The sequence below is a fragment of the Plecotus auritus genome (genome assembly GCF_963455305.1).
Source record: "Plecotus auritus genome assembly, chromosome: 7".
NCBI lineage: Eukaryota > Metazoa > Chordata > Mammalia > Chiroptera > Vespertilionidae > Plecotus > Plecotus auritus.
In genome coordinates, this window is record NC_137774.1 from 96,027,395 (window position 1) to 96,047,260 (window position 19,866).

General features: G+C 37.8%; 1 protein-coding gene across 1 annotated transcript in view; it reads left to right on the forward strand.

Annotated features, from left to right (window-relative positions):
- Positions 1–19,866, forward strand: part of FBN2 (fibrillin 2) — a gene marked incomplete at both ends in the record, with an annotated part of 272,359 nt that overhangs the window by 208,618 nt on the left and 43,875 nt on the right. Inside the window, 10 exons of the mRNA XM_080678695.1 lie at positions 108–230; positions 3,097–3,219; positions 4,853–4,978; positions 10,480–10,602; positions 11,127–11,249; positions 14,541–14,702; positions 15,370–15,438; positions 15,864–15,989; positions 17,105–17,230; positions 18,039–18,191. Of these exons, the coding sequence (XP_080534821.1) occupies positions 108–230; positions 3,097–3,219; positions 4,853–4,978; positions 10,480–10,602; positions 11,127–11,249; positions 14,541–14,702; positions 15,370–15,438; positions 15,864–15,989; positions 17,105–17,230; positions 18,039–18,191 (1,254 nt within the window). The remainder of the gene's footprint in view (positions 1–107; positions 231–3,096; positions 3,220–4,852; positions 4,979–10,479; positions 10,603–11,126; positions 11,250–14,540; positions 14,703–15,369; positions 15,439–15,863; positions 15,990–17,104; positions 17,231–18,038; positions 18,192–19,866) is intronic.

Consider the following 19,866-nt stretch of genomic DNA (forward strand, 5'->3'; position numbering starts at 1 on the left):
GTTTTAGATATTTCCACATTTTAAAATTTTATCTGCACAGAAATATAGTGGGAAGTAGAACTAATTAGCTTGTATTTTATTTTCTTCATATTAACTGTGTTTCTCAGATGTGGATGAGTGTGAAATTGGTGCCCACAACTGTGACATGCATGCCTCATGTCTAAACGTCCCAGGAAGCTTCAAATGTAGCTGCAGAGAAGGCTGGATCGGAAATGGCATCAAATGTATTGGTGAGTTTGCAAATGCAACTAACCTTGGCTAAGACAAAATTCTTAGAGGCTCTCCTTTATACAGTTGTTAACTCGCATACTTTAAGCATGCTCTTTTATTTATTCTCTTGAAAACCAAAGGCCATCTTTAGTTGCAAGGTAGTTCTTGTCTAAGAGTTTCCTTTAACAATAGTATAAATGATCATATTACAACAGTATGCCTTGGCATCTGTTTTTCAGTGTGTTGTTCAGTAAAAATTATTTGATGTGTAGCCAAAAATTCAAACAGCTGTATGATGAAAATGACTAATATATTTCCCCAATCTTTTCATAATCAGTGAGATTTAAAACTTGTTGAAATAAATGAATGGGGATGAAAAGGTGTTTTCAGATAACCTAAGTCTGGAGTAAGTAGTCCATACCAGCTTCTTAATAAAAAATAGAATTTTTCTTCCAGAGAGATATTAATGTTTTGTTGGATTGCAAGAGGACTGATTTAAAGAAAGGAGAGTGGGAAAACAGTTGACTTATTCCAAGTTTTATAGGTCTTTAGCCAAAGATTAGTAAGTGTTTGTAACTATGAGGCAGAAGACCGGATTTTACCCTTGGTGTCATGTACAGTGCTGCTTTTATTGTGCTCGGTGTTTTACATGCCTTAACAATAAACCATTTTCCAAACGGTAAGACTTATGTAAGTCTATTTAAGTGGAAAGTTGAGCAAGCTAAACTGACCTCCCCATGATTGCCCATTAAAATCTTATAAGCCTGCAGTAAGCATTAAAGAATAGCCTTAAAATCTCTTACCAATAATATATTTAAATATGCATTTTCATCCATTTAATTGTTTTATACTTGTCAAATGTTTATGAGCTGACTATAGAATTTAAATGATCATAGTTTCCAAATAACTTTGCTAAGGAATGTTCTATGATGGCTTCAAGTCCAGTCCACTAGCTGCCCACTTCTAGTCCAGCCATCTCTATCATTAATCTCACACCTTTTCGGCCATATCCCACTTCCCATTTGTCTAGTCCCATTTCACTCCTCTTTTTCTTTCTTTTAGCCTCCCTTTTGTGTGCTTCTTGTCCCCTATCACTCTGGCAAACTATTGCAAAATAGCCTTCCCCCACTACCAAAGATTCAGCTGTGCCTAGGCTTCTCTAATCCAGAGTATCCTCCAGATTCATCACTCCTTTCCACCTCCATTCCCCTGCCCTGGTCTCAACCATTCTCAGCATCCTCTCTGTTCCTCCTACTAATCCACTCTTCATAGAGCAGCCAGACAAATGTTTTACTTATTTTTATTTTTTTGTTAATCCTCACCCAAGGATATTTTTACATTGATTTTACATAGAGTGGAAGGAAGGGAGGGAGAGAGATGTGGGGAGGGAAGGAGAGAGGGAGGGAGGGAAAGAAAGAGTGGGAGAGAGAGAGACATCGATTGGTTGCCCCTGAACAGGCCCCGACCAGGCATTAAACCTGAAACCCTTCCGTACCTGGGCCAACACTCTAACCACTGAGAAACACCAGTCAGGGCACCAGACAAATCTTTTAAACCATGGACCTGATGTCTTCACAATTGTCATTTTAATCCATTGAATTTAGGATAAAATCTAGCTTCCTTCCATGGTTTATAAGACCCTACAGCATCTTTCCACTATCTCCCCAATTTCTTCTTCCATCACCCTCTTCCCCTGCATTGTGCTTTGTCATCTCACCTCCTTTAGTTTGTCACACCAAGCTCCTTTCCTACTCAGTGTCTTTATATATGCTGTTCCCTCTGCAAGCAACACCCTTCTCTACTTCTGTTCAGCAGGCTTTTATTCATCACTTAGATATGAAGTTAATTAAAAATTACTTCCTTATTAGAGCTTTCCTTGTTCCTGTACTCCAAATTAGATGCCCTTTTTATTCTTTCATAGCACTTTGTAACATTTCTTCCTGGTACATCCTATATAATAAAACCCTAATATGTAAATCGATCGAACTGCAGAATGACCAGTCACTATGACACGCACTGACCATCAGGGGGCAGACTCTCAACGCAGGAGCTGCCCCTGTGGTCAGTGCACTCCCACAGGGGGAGCACTGCTCAGCCAGAAGCCTGGCTAATGGTGAGTGCAGCGGTGGTGGCAGGAGCCTCTCCCGCCTCTGTGGCAGCACTAATAAGGACCCCTCGGGGGATGTCTGACTGCGGGCTTAGGCTTACTCCTCACTAGGCCGGCAGTTGGACATCCCCCAAGGGGTCCCAGACTGCAAGAGGGTGTAGGCTGGGCTGAGGCATCCCCATCCCACCCCCGCCCAGTGCACGAATGTTGTGCACCGGGCCTCTAGTATAACAATATTTAACTTAGTTTTCTGTGTTTAACATCTTCTTTTCCACAGACAATGGGCTTCATGTGGTCAAGAATCACCAGTTTCCTCATCTATAAAATGAATGTTTAAAATCTGTGCTAATTTTCCTGCTCTGAAATTCAGTAATATCTTAGAAATTGACCTTTTTTTTTTTTCTTGATAACAAAACGAGTGACAAAATCCACCCTGAGTAGAAGCCAGAATGGAATATGGCCCTGGGTTTTTTTGTTTTTTTTTGTGTGGTTTTGGGTTATTTTGTTTGTTTGTTGTTTTGTCATTAAAGAGCTAGTTGATAGGATACCTTACAAAATGCTTGAATTTGTACTTTTGGCCCCTGTTCGTGGCATGAGCATTTTGGATTGTGAGTCTGACATCTTAGAGAATTAGAACTGTGTGTGACTTTAGAGATAAACTAAAACACATTCCATTTGGCCAGTTTACATTTAAATTGAGACAAATTAAAACCTTTCTGAATGTTTTAATGTTCTATTTTTGTTTCTGAACTTTTTTGCTATGTTTTCTTGGCATGAAGATCTGGACGAATGTTCTAATGGAACCCACCAGTGCAGCATCAACGCTCAGTGTGTGAATACCCCAGGCTCCTACCGATGTGCCTGCTCTGAAGGGTTCACTGGAGATGGCTTTACCTGCTCAGGTAGGTGAGAGTCCTGCTGTGTGTTCTGGCATGACTTTCTGGAACACTCTACAAGCTTTCTTTATTTGAAGAAAACTAGTTAAAGGAGGCTGAAATCCCTACCTCTGTGTAAAAACTTACAGGTGACTAGGTATCTTTCTCTTACGTTAAACACAAACCTGAAGAAAATTTCTAAAACATTGGTGGAAGATTTAAAATAATGACAGTACTCTTCTTTACTGCTAATGACTATCATTTTCTCTTATTTATTTATTAACACATTGGCCAAAATGAAGGCTGTGCCTGAATCAGACCATCTGAATTCAGATTTTGCCTGTGCTGCTTACTGGCTGTATAGCCTTTAAAATGGACATAGTAATAATAATAAAACCATTTATTTTATTATTTTTTATCACTAAATGAATGACATGTGGGAAAACTATTCAGCGTCTTCAGATATTATATATGACCTACCCAACCACTGCTATTTAATGTGTTTATCAAAACATCAGCTTATCTCATGGTTTTGAAAGAACTTAATGAAATAAAACACATAATAAAGGACTTAGAAAAACACATCATACAAGTTCAATAAATGTTAGCTGCTACTTAGCTGCTATTTATTCCACATTCCTTGAGGATAAAACATCTACTCATTATATTCATTTTTAAAGCTATATCCTTTTTCTGGACATAAAGTACTATGCTTTTGTCTTTAAGATCAGTCTTTCTCAGTTGAATTTCAGTACACACCTTAAACCCATGACTATACACACATCATTTTCAAATGCCTTTTTAAGAAAACATGTCTATTCAATTTTAAAGCATTATTATTCTTAAACCGTGGATATTTCATCTCTCTCGGAATTTCTCTGCACCGTGTTGTGAAGGTGTGAAGGCAGGGGCATTGCTTTGGTGTCAGATACAACTGTACTTAGATCCTGGCTCAGCCACACATCAGCTCGCTGGGGCTCCCACAGCTCAGTTGGCTGCTCTTGGCTTTGGTTCTAAACCTCACATGATTGGTGAAATAAATAAAAAAATGCATGTCAGGCAACCCGCACACTACCTGGCAAATATTGGCCCTTAATAAATATTGGCTTCTGTTCTCCTCCCTTTTTTCCATTCGATGGAATTAATAAGTTATCTTTAAGGTCTATGAATAATGTCCATTTGCATAATTAACATAGAAACATTTTGATACGATTGTAATGACAGGAAAACAACTTTCCTAATTCTTATAGTGTCTCTAATTTGCTTGAAAATGCTTAAACTGGTGAAAGAATTAGTTATTTCTTCTAACACTATAATGTTTTCAAGTGAATTAACACCATTTTAACACCAATGCTCTTTGTCCTATCTAAATGATGTTGGTATAATACTGATGCAAGAAATTGGCATTAAATAGAACCAAGACGAATGTGAGAGACACCTGCATTCCTCCTGTTAGTCATGTTAGAATTTAATGTTTGGGTGTAGGTTAAATAGCTCCACTATCGAGTTGTATCCCCTTATTTAGGTGAATATGATTAATTGTTGCTTCATGTTAATGAGCATTCACTCAAGCCAGTGAAATTGATTTAGTTATAGAATAAGGGGAAAATGTGTCATGAAGTTTGGAACTTAATGGAGATGTAATTCGCTTACCCCCCAGATGTTGATGAGTGTGCAGAAAACATAAATCTCTGTGAGAATGGACAATGCCTCAACGTCCCGGGTGCATATCGCTGCGAGTGTGAGATGGGCTTCACTCCAGCCTCAGACAGCAGATCTTGCCAAGGTGGGTCACCAGGATTCCAACTCATTTCCAAGTTGGATAAACTACACCAAATGAAACCACAAAAAGGGCTGGAACAGGCTCCACCTGGAAACAGAATACACAGCACATGCTACACATAAAAAAGTCATTCGTTTAAGCATGGATTATTTTGCCGAATGAATAATGAGGAAGGCAGCTTTCATCTCTTATGAAGTTTTCCTGGCCACGAGCCAATATTTGGAAGTTTGGCTCATTCTTTTTTTTTTTTTTTTTTTTTAACCATTTCTTTTTTTATCACTAAATAAGTGACATGTGGAAAAACTATTCCATTTTTAAAATAGGATATATTATCTACCCCAATCACTGCTACTTAATGTGTTTATCAAAATCTAAGTAGCCCATTTTGGGCATTTGCCTTCGTGTTTTAGTCTGCTGTCTGCGTGTCTGGGACTGGAAGTCCTCCTCAGGGACTCATGAAGACTGCACTTTGCCTAATAGCAATGTCTCCTTCCTCTCAGTGATGACATCATCCCCCTTTCCTAGAAATGGGACTTGGTGACTAGTATCATATCTTTCCAAGAAAAGGAATTTGGATTTCCTTTTAAATTGGAGACTCAGTTCACATTACATATCTTTTGGGCCATCATTGTGTTCATAAAGAGTTCATTGAAATATAAATAAAGGAAAAAGATTGAAAACAATTCATATAAACGATAAGGCTTGAACAAAATTAGTGAATCAGCAAACCTTTAAAAAATAACTCAGGCTGACTGCTGCTAAGCAAAGATTATAAAATGAAACCAGATTACAGGCTCTTCTTTCTACACTAGTGTCTAATCAAATGAACAGAAATAGTAAATAGCAGCACTCACACACACTTCACCAGCAGCAATCCAACAAGACCAAATTATACAGTCCAGGTTGGCTTGAAGTCGGGCCTGACTGACCCACTTACAGAAGTGGCACTGAAGAATGTGTGCCTAAAAGATCATGGCATTTTTCATAAATATCCACCAATTTTGAGAGAATCCGATAAGAGGATGAATAGTGGGTCTTGGGGAAGGTGATATTAGAAATTGAAAGCGTCCATTCTCTGCACTGAGCTGCTAGATTGGGCAGCGTCTAATCCACTTTACACAAGGCAACTGTACAGTGAGTTTTGTTTTTCCTCCCAGTCCTGGTTTCTTCTAAGCACTGAAGCCAGGCAGTAGAAAATGTGAGTCAGTATGGTTATGGAGTTACATGATTTATTAACCATGTCAGTTTGACAGGAGTTAGTGGGAAAAGGAACAAGTAAGCGGTAGCCAGATACTTCTGCCAGCATAAAATTTCAAAATTAATTCTTTATACGTAACATGGAATTTCCCCTTCATAATTCTGTTCCTTTATCTATGGCATAGGACCTTCCAGAACTTCTCCCAGACCTCTCCCAAGTTGATGCTAAGTAGTTTCTATTTACTGTACTTCTTTCACATGTTGATTTTCTCAAAATATGTCATTACCACCAAGAGAAATCCCAGTTGCCAAGGTAACTGAGAGTGGCACACCTGTAGTTCACCCTCAGTTAAACACTGCTCCATTTAACTAAATGCCAATTTTTGAGATCCTAAAAATGTACTTTCATGATTGTGCCTGTTTCTCCTTGTATTTGTCTTCTCTCTTCTTATAAGACCTGGCTCATCCAAACAGTCTCTACTGAATGTACTAATTTAATTCCTTGATGTCTTTCCGTCTTACAAATAAATGCCCCTCTGAATTGACCCTCTGATCAACATGATCCACTCAGCATATATTTTTTTCACCACAAATTCTCAGCATTTCTAGAGTCTAAAAAATTGCTGGGTTGAGAATTTTCCAGTATTCCTTAACAAAATGAGAGGGTACAAAACCTGGAGGAACCTTCTAAGGGACAGGTTAGGATAACTTCAGATGGACTAAACCTAGACACAGGCTATTTAATATAATATCTAAAGAGAGTGCACAGTGTAGCTCTTCCCATCCACGTTTCCCTGATCCCCATTTTATGAAACTGTTATGAAAAGTGAGGTTATAGAATAGAAGCTTTAATGAAACCCATACCCCAAGATGTCTTCCAGGTAAAGAAAGGAGAATGTCAAGAAGAGCTATCTGAACTGTATCAGGATATATAAAAACTCTTGAAAGAGCTGGCCAAACAATGTGTACACAGACTGAAAGAAAACAGTGGTACCTGTGCAGGCATCCTATAGAATCAACAACAACAACAACAAAAAGAACATTCAAACAACAGATAAAGAACCAACCCAGAGCAGAAAAAAAAAACTGTTCAAAAGACAAAAACAAGTTTCCCATAGGTACTTTGTGCCATGATAGATGACCTTAGTAAGATAAAATTAAACAAGTTCAAAGAGATTATAAAAACAAAAGACAAAGAGGGAGATTGCAATGTCAAGGGAAATAAAGTATGGGGACCAATACAGCAAATTTATAGAACTAATAGAAACAGCAAAGAACAGTAGAGAGAGATGAAAATGTAACTACTAACATAGGGAATGGACTTGAGATAATAGCAATGAGTAGGAAAGAAAGAAATTAACACTATTAGAAAAAAGACAAAGACCATTAACGGAAGTATAATTGATGTTTCAGAAGTCAAACACCCCAAAAAAATTGAATAGAAAAAAGTACTAAACAAACAGCTTCCTGAAATAGAAGAAAGAACTGAATGTACAGGAAAAGGTAAACCATTAGACAAAGATTTAGCCTTATTATTTTTGTTGACTTTATGTCATAGTGAATAATTGTTCAGACACTGATAAAAAAGGCAAGTCATGAACAAAACAGAAACATTCAGTATCAAAAGACACTAGAACACTGTGCCCACAAAGTTCTGGGGGTACATGTGACTCAAGAATATTATACCTCACAGCAGGGGTGGCTCAGTGGTTGAGTGTTGACCCATGAACCAATAGGTTACTGGTTTGATTCCAGGTCAGGGCACATGCCCAGGATGTGGGCTCAAACCCCAGTAAGGGATGTGCAGGAGACAGCCAATAATAGATCTTTCTCTCTCATCAATGTTTATATTTCTCTATCCCTCTCCCTCCCACACTCTCTAAAAAAAAAATCAATAAAACATTTAAAAATAATAATGTACTTCAGCAATTGACTTCATAACTAGTTAATTATAAAGACAATAGGTATATTTTTACATATGAAATAATTGAGGAAGAAAACACTTGTGGGCTTTCCCTTCTTGGGGAAAAAAAGAGCAGAAACTTAGCAAAGAAACACAACCAATCAAGAATAAATGGGAAAGATGCAGTTAAAATATTGATTATTTTAAGTGGAGAATTAGTGTGAATATACTGTAGAGATAGTGGTAAATGCCACAAACATTTAAAAGGTGAAGATAGTCCTGGTCAGTGTGGTTCATTGGTTGGGTGCTGTACAGTGCACTAAAGGGTTGCCTGTTAGATTCCTGGCCTGGACACATGCCCAGGTTGCAGGCTCAGTCACCAGTAGGGGGCATGGTCGATAGATGTTTCTCTCTCTCCATCTCTTTTCTTCTCTCTAAAAATCAATATAAAATCTTTTTTTAAAAAGTTAGAATAATTTAAATAACAAAAATAAGATGGAAGCATTTATGAATCTTATTTTTTTATCATTTGTTGTATAGTATTCCTTAATACTGTCTAAAAATTATGTTTGAATTTTAACATAAAGCCAAAAGATAATTTTTTCGTGTTTTGCATCAATTCTTAACATTAGAAAGTATTTTAGAAACTGTTGAGATAAAGAAAAATTGATCTGATGCATACAAATGGTTTCGGCTTCATTCTCTGAATATGCATAGAGAAATATTTGGAATGAAGTTTATCAATGACTAGAAGCCTGGTGCATGAAATTGGTGCACAGCGGGGGGGGGGGGGGGTTGTCCCTTAGCCCAGCCTGCACCCTCTCCAAAATGACCCTCGGGGATGTCCAACTGACGGTTTAGGCCCCCAACTGTCCTCCCCTGCTGGCCCGATTGCCCCCAACTGCCCTCCCCTGCTGGCCCAATTGCCCCCAACTGCCCTCCCCTGCTGGCCATCTTGTGGCAATGTCGTGCAAGGACGTGACGCCACCTTGGCTTTTATTATTTATCAATGATAGTTTCTTCTGGGTGGAAGCATTTTGGAGAGATTTTTGTTTTTGCTAATTTTCTGTATTGTTTTCTGTCTTCTGTTTGATATCAATACTTTTCTGTATTGTTTGAATTTCTGAGCAATTTTATAAAAACAAGACAGTAATCTCTTTAAAACCTTATTTTACACCACTATTACATTATTTAAATAGAAGTTCATGTCAGTTCTTTCTCTAATAGAAAGAACTTTTTAAAAGTGAAATGCATACTCAGAGGGCTGATAACACAGTTCCATTTTCAGTTATAAATCAACACCATACAGTGATAAACTAGCTTAATGAGTCTTTATTCATTTATATAAAGAGAATAATTTTGTTTATTGCAGCAACACAAAAAGTCACCTTTAAATATCAGCTCAAGTTTTAAAAAAAAACTTGAACTTAAATCTAAGTTAGTTGAAACTCATCATTTTAATCTTAATTATCATATTTTAATTGACCAGAGACCTTTTTCGACGAAAGACAGCACTTTAGGACAATTTGCATGGTCCAACCTAAAATGACATGCCTAGTCTGCATTCTCAGAATATGAGGTAATTTGTGTAAGAAATGTTCACCCTCTTCCTATGTGAAGAAATATAGATTATTTCTGCAGCTGTATACACACACACACACACACACACACACACAGGCACAAGCCTTCATTTTAATATGAATGAGGAGTGATTTTTTATTTATTGACTCTGAGTTAAAGCCTCATGGAAGAGTTTCATAAACTGAATTTCTGGCTTCAATAGAGCTATTTTAATGAAATTTTTAGGAATGTGGGGCAAGGGATGATCTTATTTCATGCTCTTAGGAAAAAAAATTATTTCCCTTTTTAAACTGACTTTATAATAGATCAGATTACAGAATAAAAATTTTTAAAAATTAAACTTAAGTAATGTTAATGAGACCTTTAATATTTAAATATGTTATGTATTTTGTATGTTGTAGATAATTAATAAACATCTTTTTGCACTAAATTATAAGAATATTTGATTTGTTTTTATCCTTAATTTTCTTTTTTTATCTTTTATAATTTTATTGGTCTTTCTCCTTAATTTTCACAGCCTTATTCCTTTCACATGTTCATATTTAATTTTTGTATTTTTTATGCCTTGGGAGAATTCTTTTTTTTTAAGTATATTATAACCCAAGACAGTTAAAATAGTGTCAATAAAATAAAATAATGTTTCTTTTATATTTGTTCTTAGATAAGTATTAGTTGCTTGCCATTTATTTACCTTGTCAAAAAAAAGAAAAATTCTTACTGCATAAGAATATCTGAGGAGACAGAAAAATTCATTAATTTTTTACATTAAAATATTTAAAATGCCCTTGTAAATAAGAAATGACTATTTTTTTTAAATTTTCAGATATTGATGAATGCTCCTTCCAAAATATTTGTGTCTTTGGAACATGTAATAATTTGCCTGGAATGTTTCATTGTATCTGCGATGACGGGTATGAATTGGACAGAACAGGCGGGAACTGTACAGGTATGGCTTGCAAAGGGCTTTATTGTATTCTTATTAGATGAAATGAATATTTTGTGCTAGTTTTAAAAATTGCTCAGATTTCTACTTAGCTAAACTACGCCTTGAGTTATACTTCTTTTTGAAACAGAAAATTACATTGTGATACATTTATTTTTAAATGGAATTCATCCATTTTTACATAAACAACCTAATATTAAATCTCTAACATGGAACTAAGAAATAATGTCTTTGTACATTTTCTTTGTACATGTGTGTGTGTATAATTTTAGTTAATAGTGACAATTTTTTTCTCCATCAAAATTCTAACATGTAATTATTATTTACCTATTAAGGACATTAAATGACATTATCATAAATACCATGTGATTGATCTATGGAAACCATATATAAGGATTTAATCTTTATTTCATTATGCTAAGGCCTTCATAATGATCTACACAAAAAATCCACCAAATTTTTTGGAACAGCAGTATGCATAAAGAGGGTAAAGATCTTAACATGGTCATTTTAAATGTTTTTCCTAGATATTGATGAATGTGCAGATCCCATAAACTGTGTAAATGGCCTGTGTGTCAACACACCTGGTCGTTATGAGTGTAACTGCCCACCTGATTTCCAGCTGAACCCTACTGGTGTGGGTTGTGTTGGTAAGTAAAAGCTATCTGAAACAAACAAATAGAATTATTTAAAGCTGAATATTCAAACTCTCTTGGCAATGAACTGTGGTGAGTATTTGCTACAATTAATTTGCAAACAAAACAGTCCTTTTCCTTAAGAGAGTCTAGATTATCGAATTATATGGCCATTGTTATCTGCCAAGTCATATTTAGAAACAAATTTTCAAGACATCTCTCCAACTTCCTCCTCTCACAGGCTTGGGAACCAGGGCTTGCAAATGGCAGAGCTGAGGCCCAGTCCTAAACTGCTAGGCGCCCTGTCCAGTGCATTGGCCAGAACAGCTCCAAGTGGTAGAACTAATGGATTACTACATTTATCTCTCCTACGAGCAGGGTTATGTAAGGGTGTAATAAGTGAATGATGAGAGGAGAGGAATAGGAGAACTGGATTTCTTGAGCCAAACCATTGGAGTGAAGCAAGTTGTGAGATTGGGGAGAAGCAAAGAAGGCAGTAACAATGGTTAGAATCTGTCTTCAATGTTCCTGATGTCTCTGATCTTTATAAAATAATTGTCCAGCTTTTGCCATCTGCCGTAGTGAGTGTTTCACTAGAGAAGTAAGTGGTCTGGAGAATTTCTTGACAGAAGACAAAAATATAAGAAAATTCTTGCTTCAGTACGAATCTGCCCACTGTCTTCAGCGTCAGTTTTACAGACCTTGCAGTATGTGAGGGAATGTTTGCTGCTGTGTTTTATATGCAATTTTATATTGTTTACAAATTTTAGAGAATATATTGAGTTATGGTGTATGGCTCCTCCGAGTTCTGACTTTTGCCTTCAGAATTGTTTGTTCAGTAAATATTGAGTGCTTCCTGTCCTAGGGGCTGCAGAGGGAACAGAGTAACCAAATTCTCTGCTTTTGTGTTTCCATTCTGGTGGCATGGAGAAAGACATAGTGAGAAGAAATTCTGATACTTGAGGTAGTTGTAGGATAAGTGCTGTTATTTGGAGCATGGGAGAGTCAGAGTCTTAAAGGAGGGAGCAAGCTGACTGGACCTCTGAGAGGAGATGCCTTCAATGCAAAGGAGCAACCAGTGCAAAGAGCCTGTAGCAGGAGAACACTGGTGTTGGAGACACGGCAATGAGGCCGAGGAGCAGGAGTGGAGTGAGTGGCAGGAGCATGAGGAAAGGAGTCAGAGAAGAAGCAACAACACAGGTCACAAAGTGGTTCTTAACCCTAGCTGTATAGTAAAATCCCATTTGGAGCCTTAATATTATTTTGATGCCTGCTTTGCTCCCAGAAATGCAGTCCCTGGAGCCTCAGCATTTCTTAAAAGCTTTCTTGGAGCAAAAAAAAGCTATGAAAAGGCAACTAATAAAAGGAAGTACTCCAAAAGGTAACAAACATAAACTAATACCCAAAACTATTATGAGTAAGAAAAATCAAATTAAAACAATTATATAAATATTTCTTTATATCTAATAGACAGGCAACAATTAGACTGGGTAATGTGAGGGGTTGGTCCCAGGGACCTCAAAGGTCCCTCTGTTCTGCTGGTAGAAGTATAGATCAGGACAGCCCTGCAGAGATTGGACTGCGGTACTCAGATTAACTATCAGTATATAGTAGTCAGTTTCTTTTTTTTTAGTTTCTTTTTAGAGCAATTCTGTTTATATGGGTTGATACTTCATGGCTTTATCCTTCCTTAGAGGTTTTCCAAAGAATAAAGACTCATTCTGTTTCACAAATACCATGATGGTTCACTGGACCCTTTTGTAAGTGTGAAATTGCATGATATGAGATGTTAGTGATATTATTTTTCTTTTGTTTTGAACCATTTTATTCATCATTACTCATTAGTTATGCCCAATGATGCTAAAAACAAAGAATATCATTATAAAGTGGAAAATGATGGTGTCACCTACAATGATGATACAATGGTGAAATAAAATGTCACTGTTGCATCATTTTTCAATTTTGTTGTTGTGTTGCCCAAGGGATTATTACATCACCTTTCAAGAAGGTGTAAAAGAAGACTGGAGACACTATATTTTGAACCTCCTTTGAGCATTTATTGAACACAGTTGAAAAATTAGAAGTTTTCACTTTCTGGCCATAATGGCAAGAAGAAAATTGACAGTGGAAAACATTTTACAGTTGTTAGATGTGTCAGAAGATGAATGCAACAGAGACCAGCACTCTAGTCTGGATTCTAAAATGGTGAAATGGTTGCCCTAACCGGTTTGGCTCAGTGGATAGAGCGTCGGCCTGCGGACTGAGAGGTCCCAGGTTCGATTCCGGTCAAGGGCATGTACCTTGGTTTCGGGCACATCCCAGTAGGAGGTGTGCAGGAGGCAGCTGATCGATGTTTCTCTCTCATCGATGTTTCTAACTCTCTCTCCCTCTCCCTTCCTCTCTGTAAAAAACCAATAAAATATATTAAAAAAAAATAAAAAATAAATAAAATAAAATGGTGAAATGGATCTTATAAGCAAAATGCCAGGCTATGAGTCTTCAGAGGCTGATATCCTACATGGAATTTTTCACATTCAAGAACCAAAGAATGGGTGAATTATATATTTCTATAAACAAAGGAAATGTGGTATTCTTGTCTATTAGTCAGTAAGAAATTCAACATGTAGTATTTGACAAGAACCGGAATCATCCCAGGTTCTTATTTCTCCCATATCCAAAATTTAATTGATAGATTCTTAGATAGACAAATGGTGAAGCCAAGTGTTTAGACAAGTGTTATTGGAAGGAAATATGTGATGTAGAAATAAAGGAAGTCATTGATGAATCTAATTGGTGTTGACTCTCTGAAAGTGAAAATAGGTCCACTTGTGGAGCAAAGAAAATAGCTGCCCTCTCATCAACAAAATTATGAGCTGTCAAAGTTTTCAGAAATGTCTTCAGACATGTGTTTTAATGATGCAAGAACGAGCAGTTATGTTAAGCAAGAACCTACTAGAGATGTGTTTGAAATGTGGAATCAGTTTTTACAAAATGGATACGTTTTGGGTTCATGCATGACAGCTGACAGTTCATTGCATTCATAGGACCATTCAGGTATATATACTGTATCCTCAAAACCAAAACAAAATATAAAATAAAAATTTGAGTTATTTAGGATTCAATTATTATTAAAATTTCTAGTAAGGTTGTTTCACTATGCAAAAGATTGTTTTGTACTGAGGATGAAAATTAACCTTTTATACTAATGTACAAGAGCTTGAATTTCTCATCGGTTGAGTGATCTTTCTCTTAAAAGGAATTCTTACTACGTGAAGGGCAATTTTAAGCTCCTATGTTGCTCTGCAGACAACCGCGTGGGCAACTGCTACCTGAAGTTCGGTCCTCGAGGAGATGGAAGCCTGTCCTGCAACACCGAAATTGGGGTGGGCGTCAGTCGCTCCTCCTGCTGCTGCTCCCTAGGGAAGGCCTGGGGGAACCCCTGCGAGACATGCCCCCCTGTCAATAGCAGTGAGTATGGAGCTGAAGAAGAGGAAGGGAACAAACTCTGGTAGCTGAAGACTAGTTGCAATTTTATTCTTTGTGCCGGGGATGGGAGAAATAGTGTGAGGGCCAAAAGTTTACCTTTGGATTACTTTCAATGATTATGCTGAACCAGCCAATAGTGTTTTATATAAAGCGAATTTGAATTCTCCTCTTCTTATTGTTTTTCATGATATGATAAAAAGAAAAAAAATTAACCAATATGAATGGTGATAATATCAATTCTCCATGGTATCATATAAATTAGATCATTTCTGGTTTTCTCAGAGGTTGTTCTAGTTCAGGTTCAGAGCTGTGTTGTATTCCTGAAGTCAATCATATTATGCCTTAAGTTGAAACATGTGTTCTGATAGGGACATAGATGAAACTTGTCAATTGCTGAGTTTTTATTTACTGGCCAAAAAAGTGGTGATATAAATTGTCTGCAAAGGAGTTTTTTCTTCAATTAAAAACAAATGGTTTTTGTTATCCTGTCTATATAATTTATGAAGTAATTATCTTATTTTGTGTAATATGTAATATACTTTGAAATGTATTTGTAAAGGTACTAAGGAAACTGTAGATACCTCCCCTGTTCATTGTCTCAGCCACTCGGACACAGGTGTCAAATCTCTTCTTTATCATTGTTTTGTAGCTGAATATTACACCTTGTGTCCTGGAGGTGAGGGCTTCAGACCTAACCCCATCACAATCATTTTAGAAGGTGAGTACAGCTCCAGTATGTAACCAAGGTCAAGCGTTTACTTGAGAGAAAAGCTGGTTTAAAAAAAAAGTTGTGGAGCAATCCCAACAAGATTATTTTGCAAAATTACAGATGGACAGTCAATTACCAGGATGCTAAATAACAACTTGAAGTCAGAAAGATATGACCCACTGCAGATCCGATGTCTGTTCCACAGAGAAGATGTCTTTACTGATATCCCCCAACTTTAATAATCCCCAATTTACTTTAAAACTTCTCAGATTATAGCAAAATTCCACAACAAAGCCAAGAATCTCCATGGACAGAATAAACCTGCTGTCTAAGTGTGCATTCACGCAGGCGCATGGAGGGTTTGGAAGCGTTAACAGAAACTCTTATCTTTTGGGATGGTCTTTGTTGTAAGTGAGCTATCTCCCTTTGTGCAGACATTGATGAATGCCAGGAGTTACCAGGTCTCTGCCAGGGAGGAAACTGCATCAACACTTTCGGGAGCTTCCAGTGTGAGTGCCCACAGGGATACTACCTCAGCGAGGAAACCCGCATCTGTGAAGGTGAGGTGAATCTGCACCTAAAAAGCAATCAGAGCCATTTAAAACAAAATTCCTGATCAGGCCTGGGGAAAAGGCTCCATCCTCACATTCTATCCAAGTATCTGTTGAGATGGGTTCATAGCTTTTTTTCTTCTCATGTCAACGCTGCTAGATAAATTCACAGCTCATTTGCTGTAATTTACTATTGGTTTTCTCTGAGTAAATGGGTTAATTAAATATAAATGGGGAAAACCAGAGTAGGGGGAAAACATTCAATATCAAATAAGTTATTGCAAATATTGACTAGGATTATAGGTAAACTTGAATGAGACTATTAAGTTAATATTTTTCAGTAATTTTAAAATGTTGGACTACATGTTGGACCACTATGAAGAAATTCAAAGGTGATGCAGATATCTTTCTTGCTTCCATCCCCCACTTATCACTTGGCACCATAGTCATCCTTTTAGGGGGCCATCTCCCCACAGGACTGGGAGCTTCTTGAGGCAAGGTCTGTAGCTTACTCATCTTTGTAGCTATGAGTCCTGGCTTACAGGTAAATCTCAATGTTTATTGATGGTACCACTGAAGGCTTCTAAAGATGAACATTAAACATGTAAACATCTCCATTATAACCTTTCTTTTGGAACATGTTAAATAAATACATCTGGAAGGAATATGATTTAGTAAGGAGAACAATCAGCAATTGCAAGGCTTCTAGAATCTCTTAATGAGTACTAATTTGAAAGTAACTATGAACAGAAAGGCTCTCCTAACTGGATTCAGTTTAAAGTTGACACTAAAATTTAGTTTAAATGACATAAGAGGAAAGTACACTTTAAAGCAATTCCATTTGAAGAATATGAAATTTCAATAAAAAGATGCAGGTGCCATTTAAATTATTTTCTGCCACTTTGAAATAATTTCTTTTAATCATTTATATTTTTTAATATTTGATTGTTTCTTTTAAAGAAAGATACATCATATTTTGAAGTATTTCCAATGTAATTGCTTTAAATCCTGAATTTTATGAAAATATGACTTTAGGGAATCATCTTATGCTTTTGTTCAGTAGTTTAAGTAATATAGACTCGTGGGGAAATATCTTAATTAATGGATATTCTTGTCTACTCTAGATATTGATGAGTGTTTTGCACATCCTGGTGTGTGTGGGCCTGGGACCTGCTACAACACTCTGGGAAATTACACCTGCATTTGCCCACCTGAATACATGCAGGTCAACGGAGGCCACAACTGCATGGGTACGTAAAGGTCTCTGAGATTAATTAGGTCACAGCTGTTGACTCCCCATGTAAGGTGCTTATATCTCAGAATTATTGCGTAAAATATGGAAATTAAATCTTCATGAATGATTAAGTCTTATAAACTTCTGGCTCTGTATCATGTTTTTGAACTTTGGCTGTGTAGTTACATTTTTTTGTTACCCCTTAATAAATAGGTCATGAGACTGTAATGTACAGCACAGGGAATATAGTCAATAGCATTGTAATAACTTTGTATGATGAGCGATGGTTACTAAACATGTGATGATCACATCCTAAGGTATATCAATATAGAATCACTATGTTGTACACCTGAAACTAATATAACATTGTATATCAGCTATACTTCAAGGTTAAAAAAAGAAATTGTTTCATTTTTTTAATGAGTCTGAAGTAGAAAATTTCATCAAATGTTACAATTACATGTCTTTAAATAATTTTAATTTTTCATTTGTATATGGTGAACATTATTCTACAAATGAGAACATTTAAAATGTAATACGTAGTACTTTTTAAAATAAATGCCTTTAAATATAGAAACAAATATTTATTAACTTTGTTTCCCAAGAAAATTAGAAATGAAATCCCTTATTTAAAAACAGGAGAGATGTTAACCTAAAAATGATTTATGGTCAACTTAAAGAATTATTTTAAAATACCCCTAAATGACTGAGAAACTTTTTAGAGTTGTGTTAACGGAGACACTTTGGCATATCCAGGTGCGTAGGCTTCATTATTAGCTGCTTGCTGATATGATTGGTTGGCTTATTAGTTTTTCTATATGTAGACATGAGAAAAAGCTTTTGCTACCGAAGCTATAATGGAACCACCTGTGAGAATGAGTTGCCTTTTAATGTGACAAAGAGGATGTGCTGCTGCACATACAATGTGGGAAAAGCCTGGAACAAACCTTGTGAACCTTGCCCAACACCAGGAACAGGTAAGCACATAGCTCATGCTTCTGCTGAAGGCCAAATCAGTGGCACACGAATATAGGTGGCAGTATAGTAAAAGCAAACATACTAAAACCAGACATGCTCAGTTCTGAAGCCCAAGTGGCCCTCTTTGTGATTGAAACACTAATTTCTAATCTATCTGTTGAATAGGAGTTTGGATCCTGAAAACGAGCCCCATTGCTGAAGAGTTAATGTTTATAGCACTGGTCCGTTTAAATTCATTATCTTATACCATGCTGGTTAACTCTTCCTTTATTCACTGAACAAATATTTATTGAATACTTACTTTTGTGTCATTGGGATAGACCTGGAAGATGTAATATTTTGATGAAAAACTTGTGGTAATTTAAACTCTACCAAGTTCAGTAAGGTGTGTCTTTTTTAGTTCAGTTTTGAAATACACTGAGTGGCCAGATTATTATGATCTCTGAACGCATAATAATCTGGCCACTCAGTGTATATTCCTATATAATAAAAGGCTAATATGCAAATTGTCCCCTCAACCAGGGGTTAGACCAGCAGGTAGGCCAGCCAACTGCCCATGTCCCCTCCCCCTGGCCAGGCTGGCCGGACCCCACCCATGCACGAATTCATGCACCAGGCCTCTAATATCTTACCTAATAGAGGGAATATGCTAATTGATCATCACTCCATCACAAAGATGGCTGCACCCACAGCTGAGGCCAAGTTCCCATAAGGCAGTGGTCGGCAAACTCATTAGTCAACAGAGCCAAATATCAACAGTACAGCGATTGAAAGTTCTTTTGAGAGCCAAATTTTTTAAACTTAAACTTCTTCTAATGCCACTTCTTCAAAATAGACTTGCCCAGGCCGTGGTATTTTGTGGGAGAGCCACACTCAAGGGGCCAAAGAGCCGCATGTGGCTCACGAGCCGCAGTTTGCCGACCACTGCCGTAAGGAGCCTTAACAAGCTATCAGCAGGGACCTGAGGCTACGCCCACCCCCGCCCCCATGGGGCTTGACAGGGGACCTCAGACCGTGTCCCCCACCCTGCAGGGCTTGACAGGAGACCTCAGGCCATGCCCCCCACCCCAGCACCAGGCCAGGGGCCTGAGGCTGCGCCCCCCTGCCTGGCTGGGCTTGACAGGGGACCTCAGGCCATGTCCCCCACCCAGCAGGGCTTGATGGGGGACCTCAAGGTGCACCCCCAGTGCTTGGTTGGGGGAACTCAGGCCGCACCCCCGCCCAGCAGGGCTAGACGGGGGACCTGAGGCTGTGCCCCCCCCCGCCTGGCGGGGCTTGACGGGGGACCTCAGGCCATGTCCCCCACCTGGCGGGGCTTGATGGAGGACCTCAAGCACGCCTCCCACCCCGGTCTGGGCTGGGGGACCTCAGGCCATACCCCCCTGCCCGGCAGGGCTTGACAAGGGTGGGACTGGCCGGGTCTGGATCAAGCCCAAAGTGGGAGGGGGGCGGGCCAGCCGGGTCTGGGTCTCACACAATTTTGAGGTTCATGTGGGTGGGTGGGGACTTGACTCTGGGTCGCGTGGTGTGCCCCAGACTCTGACAGGAGGAAGGTTTTCATATACATTTCACTAATTTTCTTTCATCTCTGACACTTGTATTATAGAGAAAGGGCAAATAGCAATATTAAATTATTTCCTCTAATTAATCCCCTTTTAATGTGCACGAATTTCG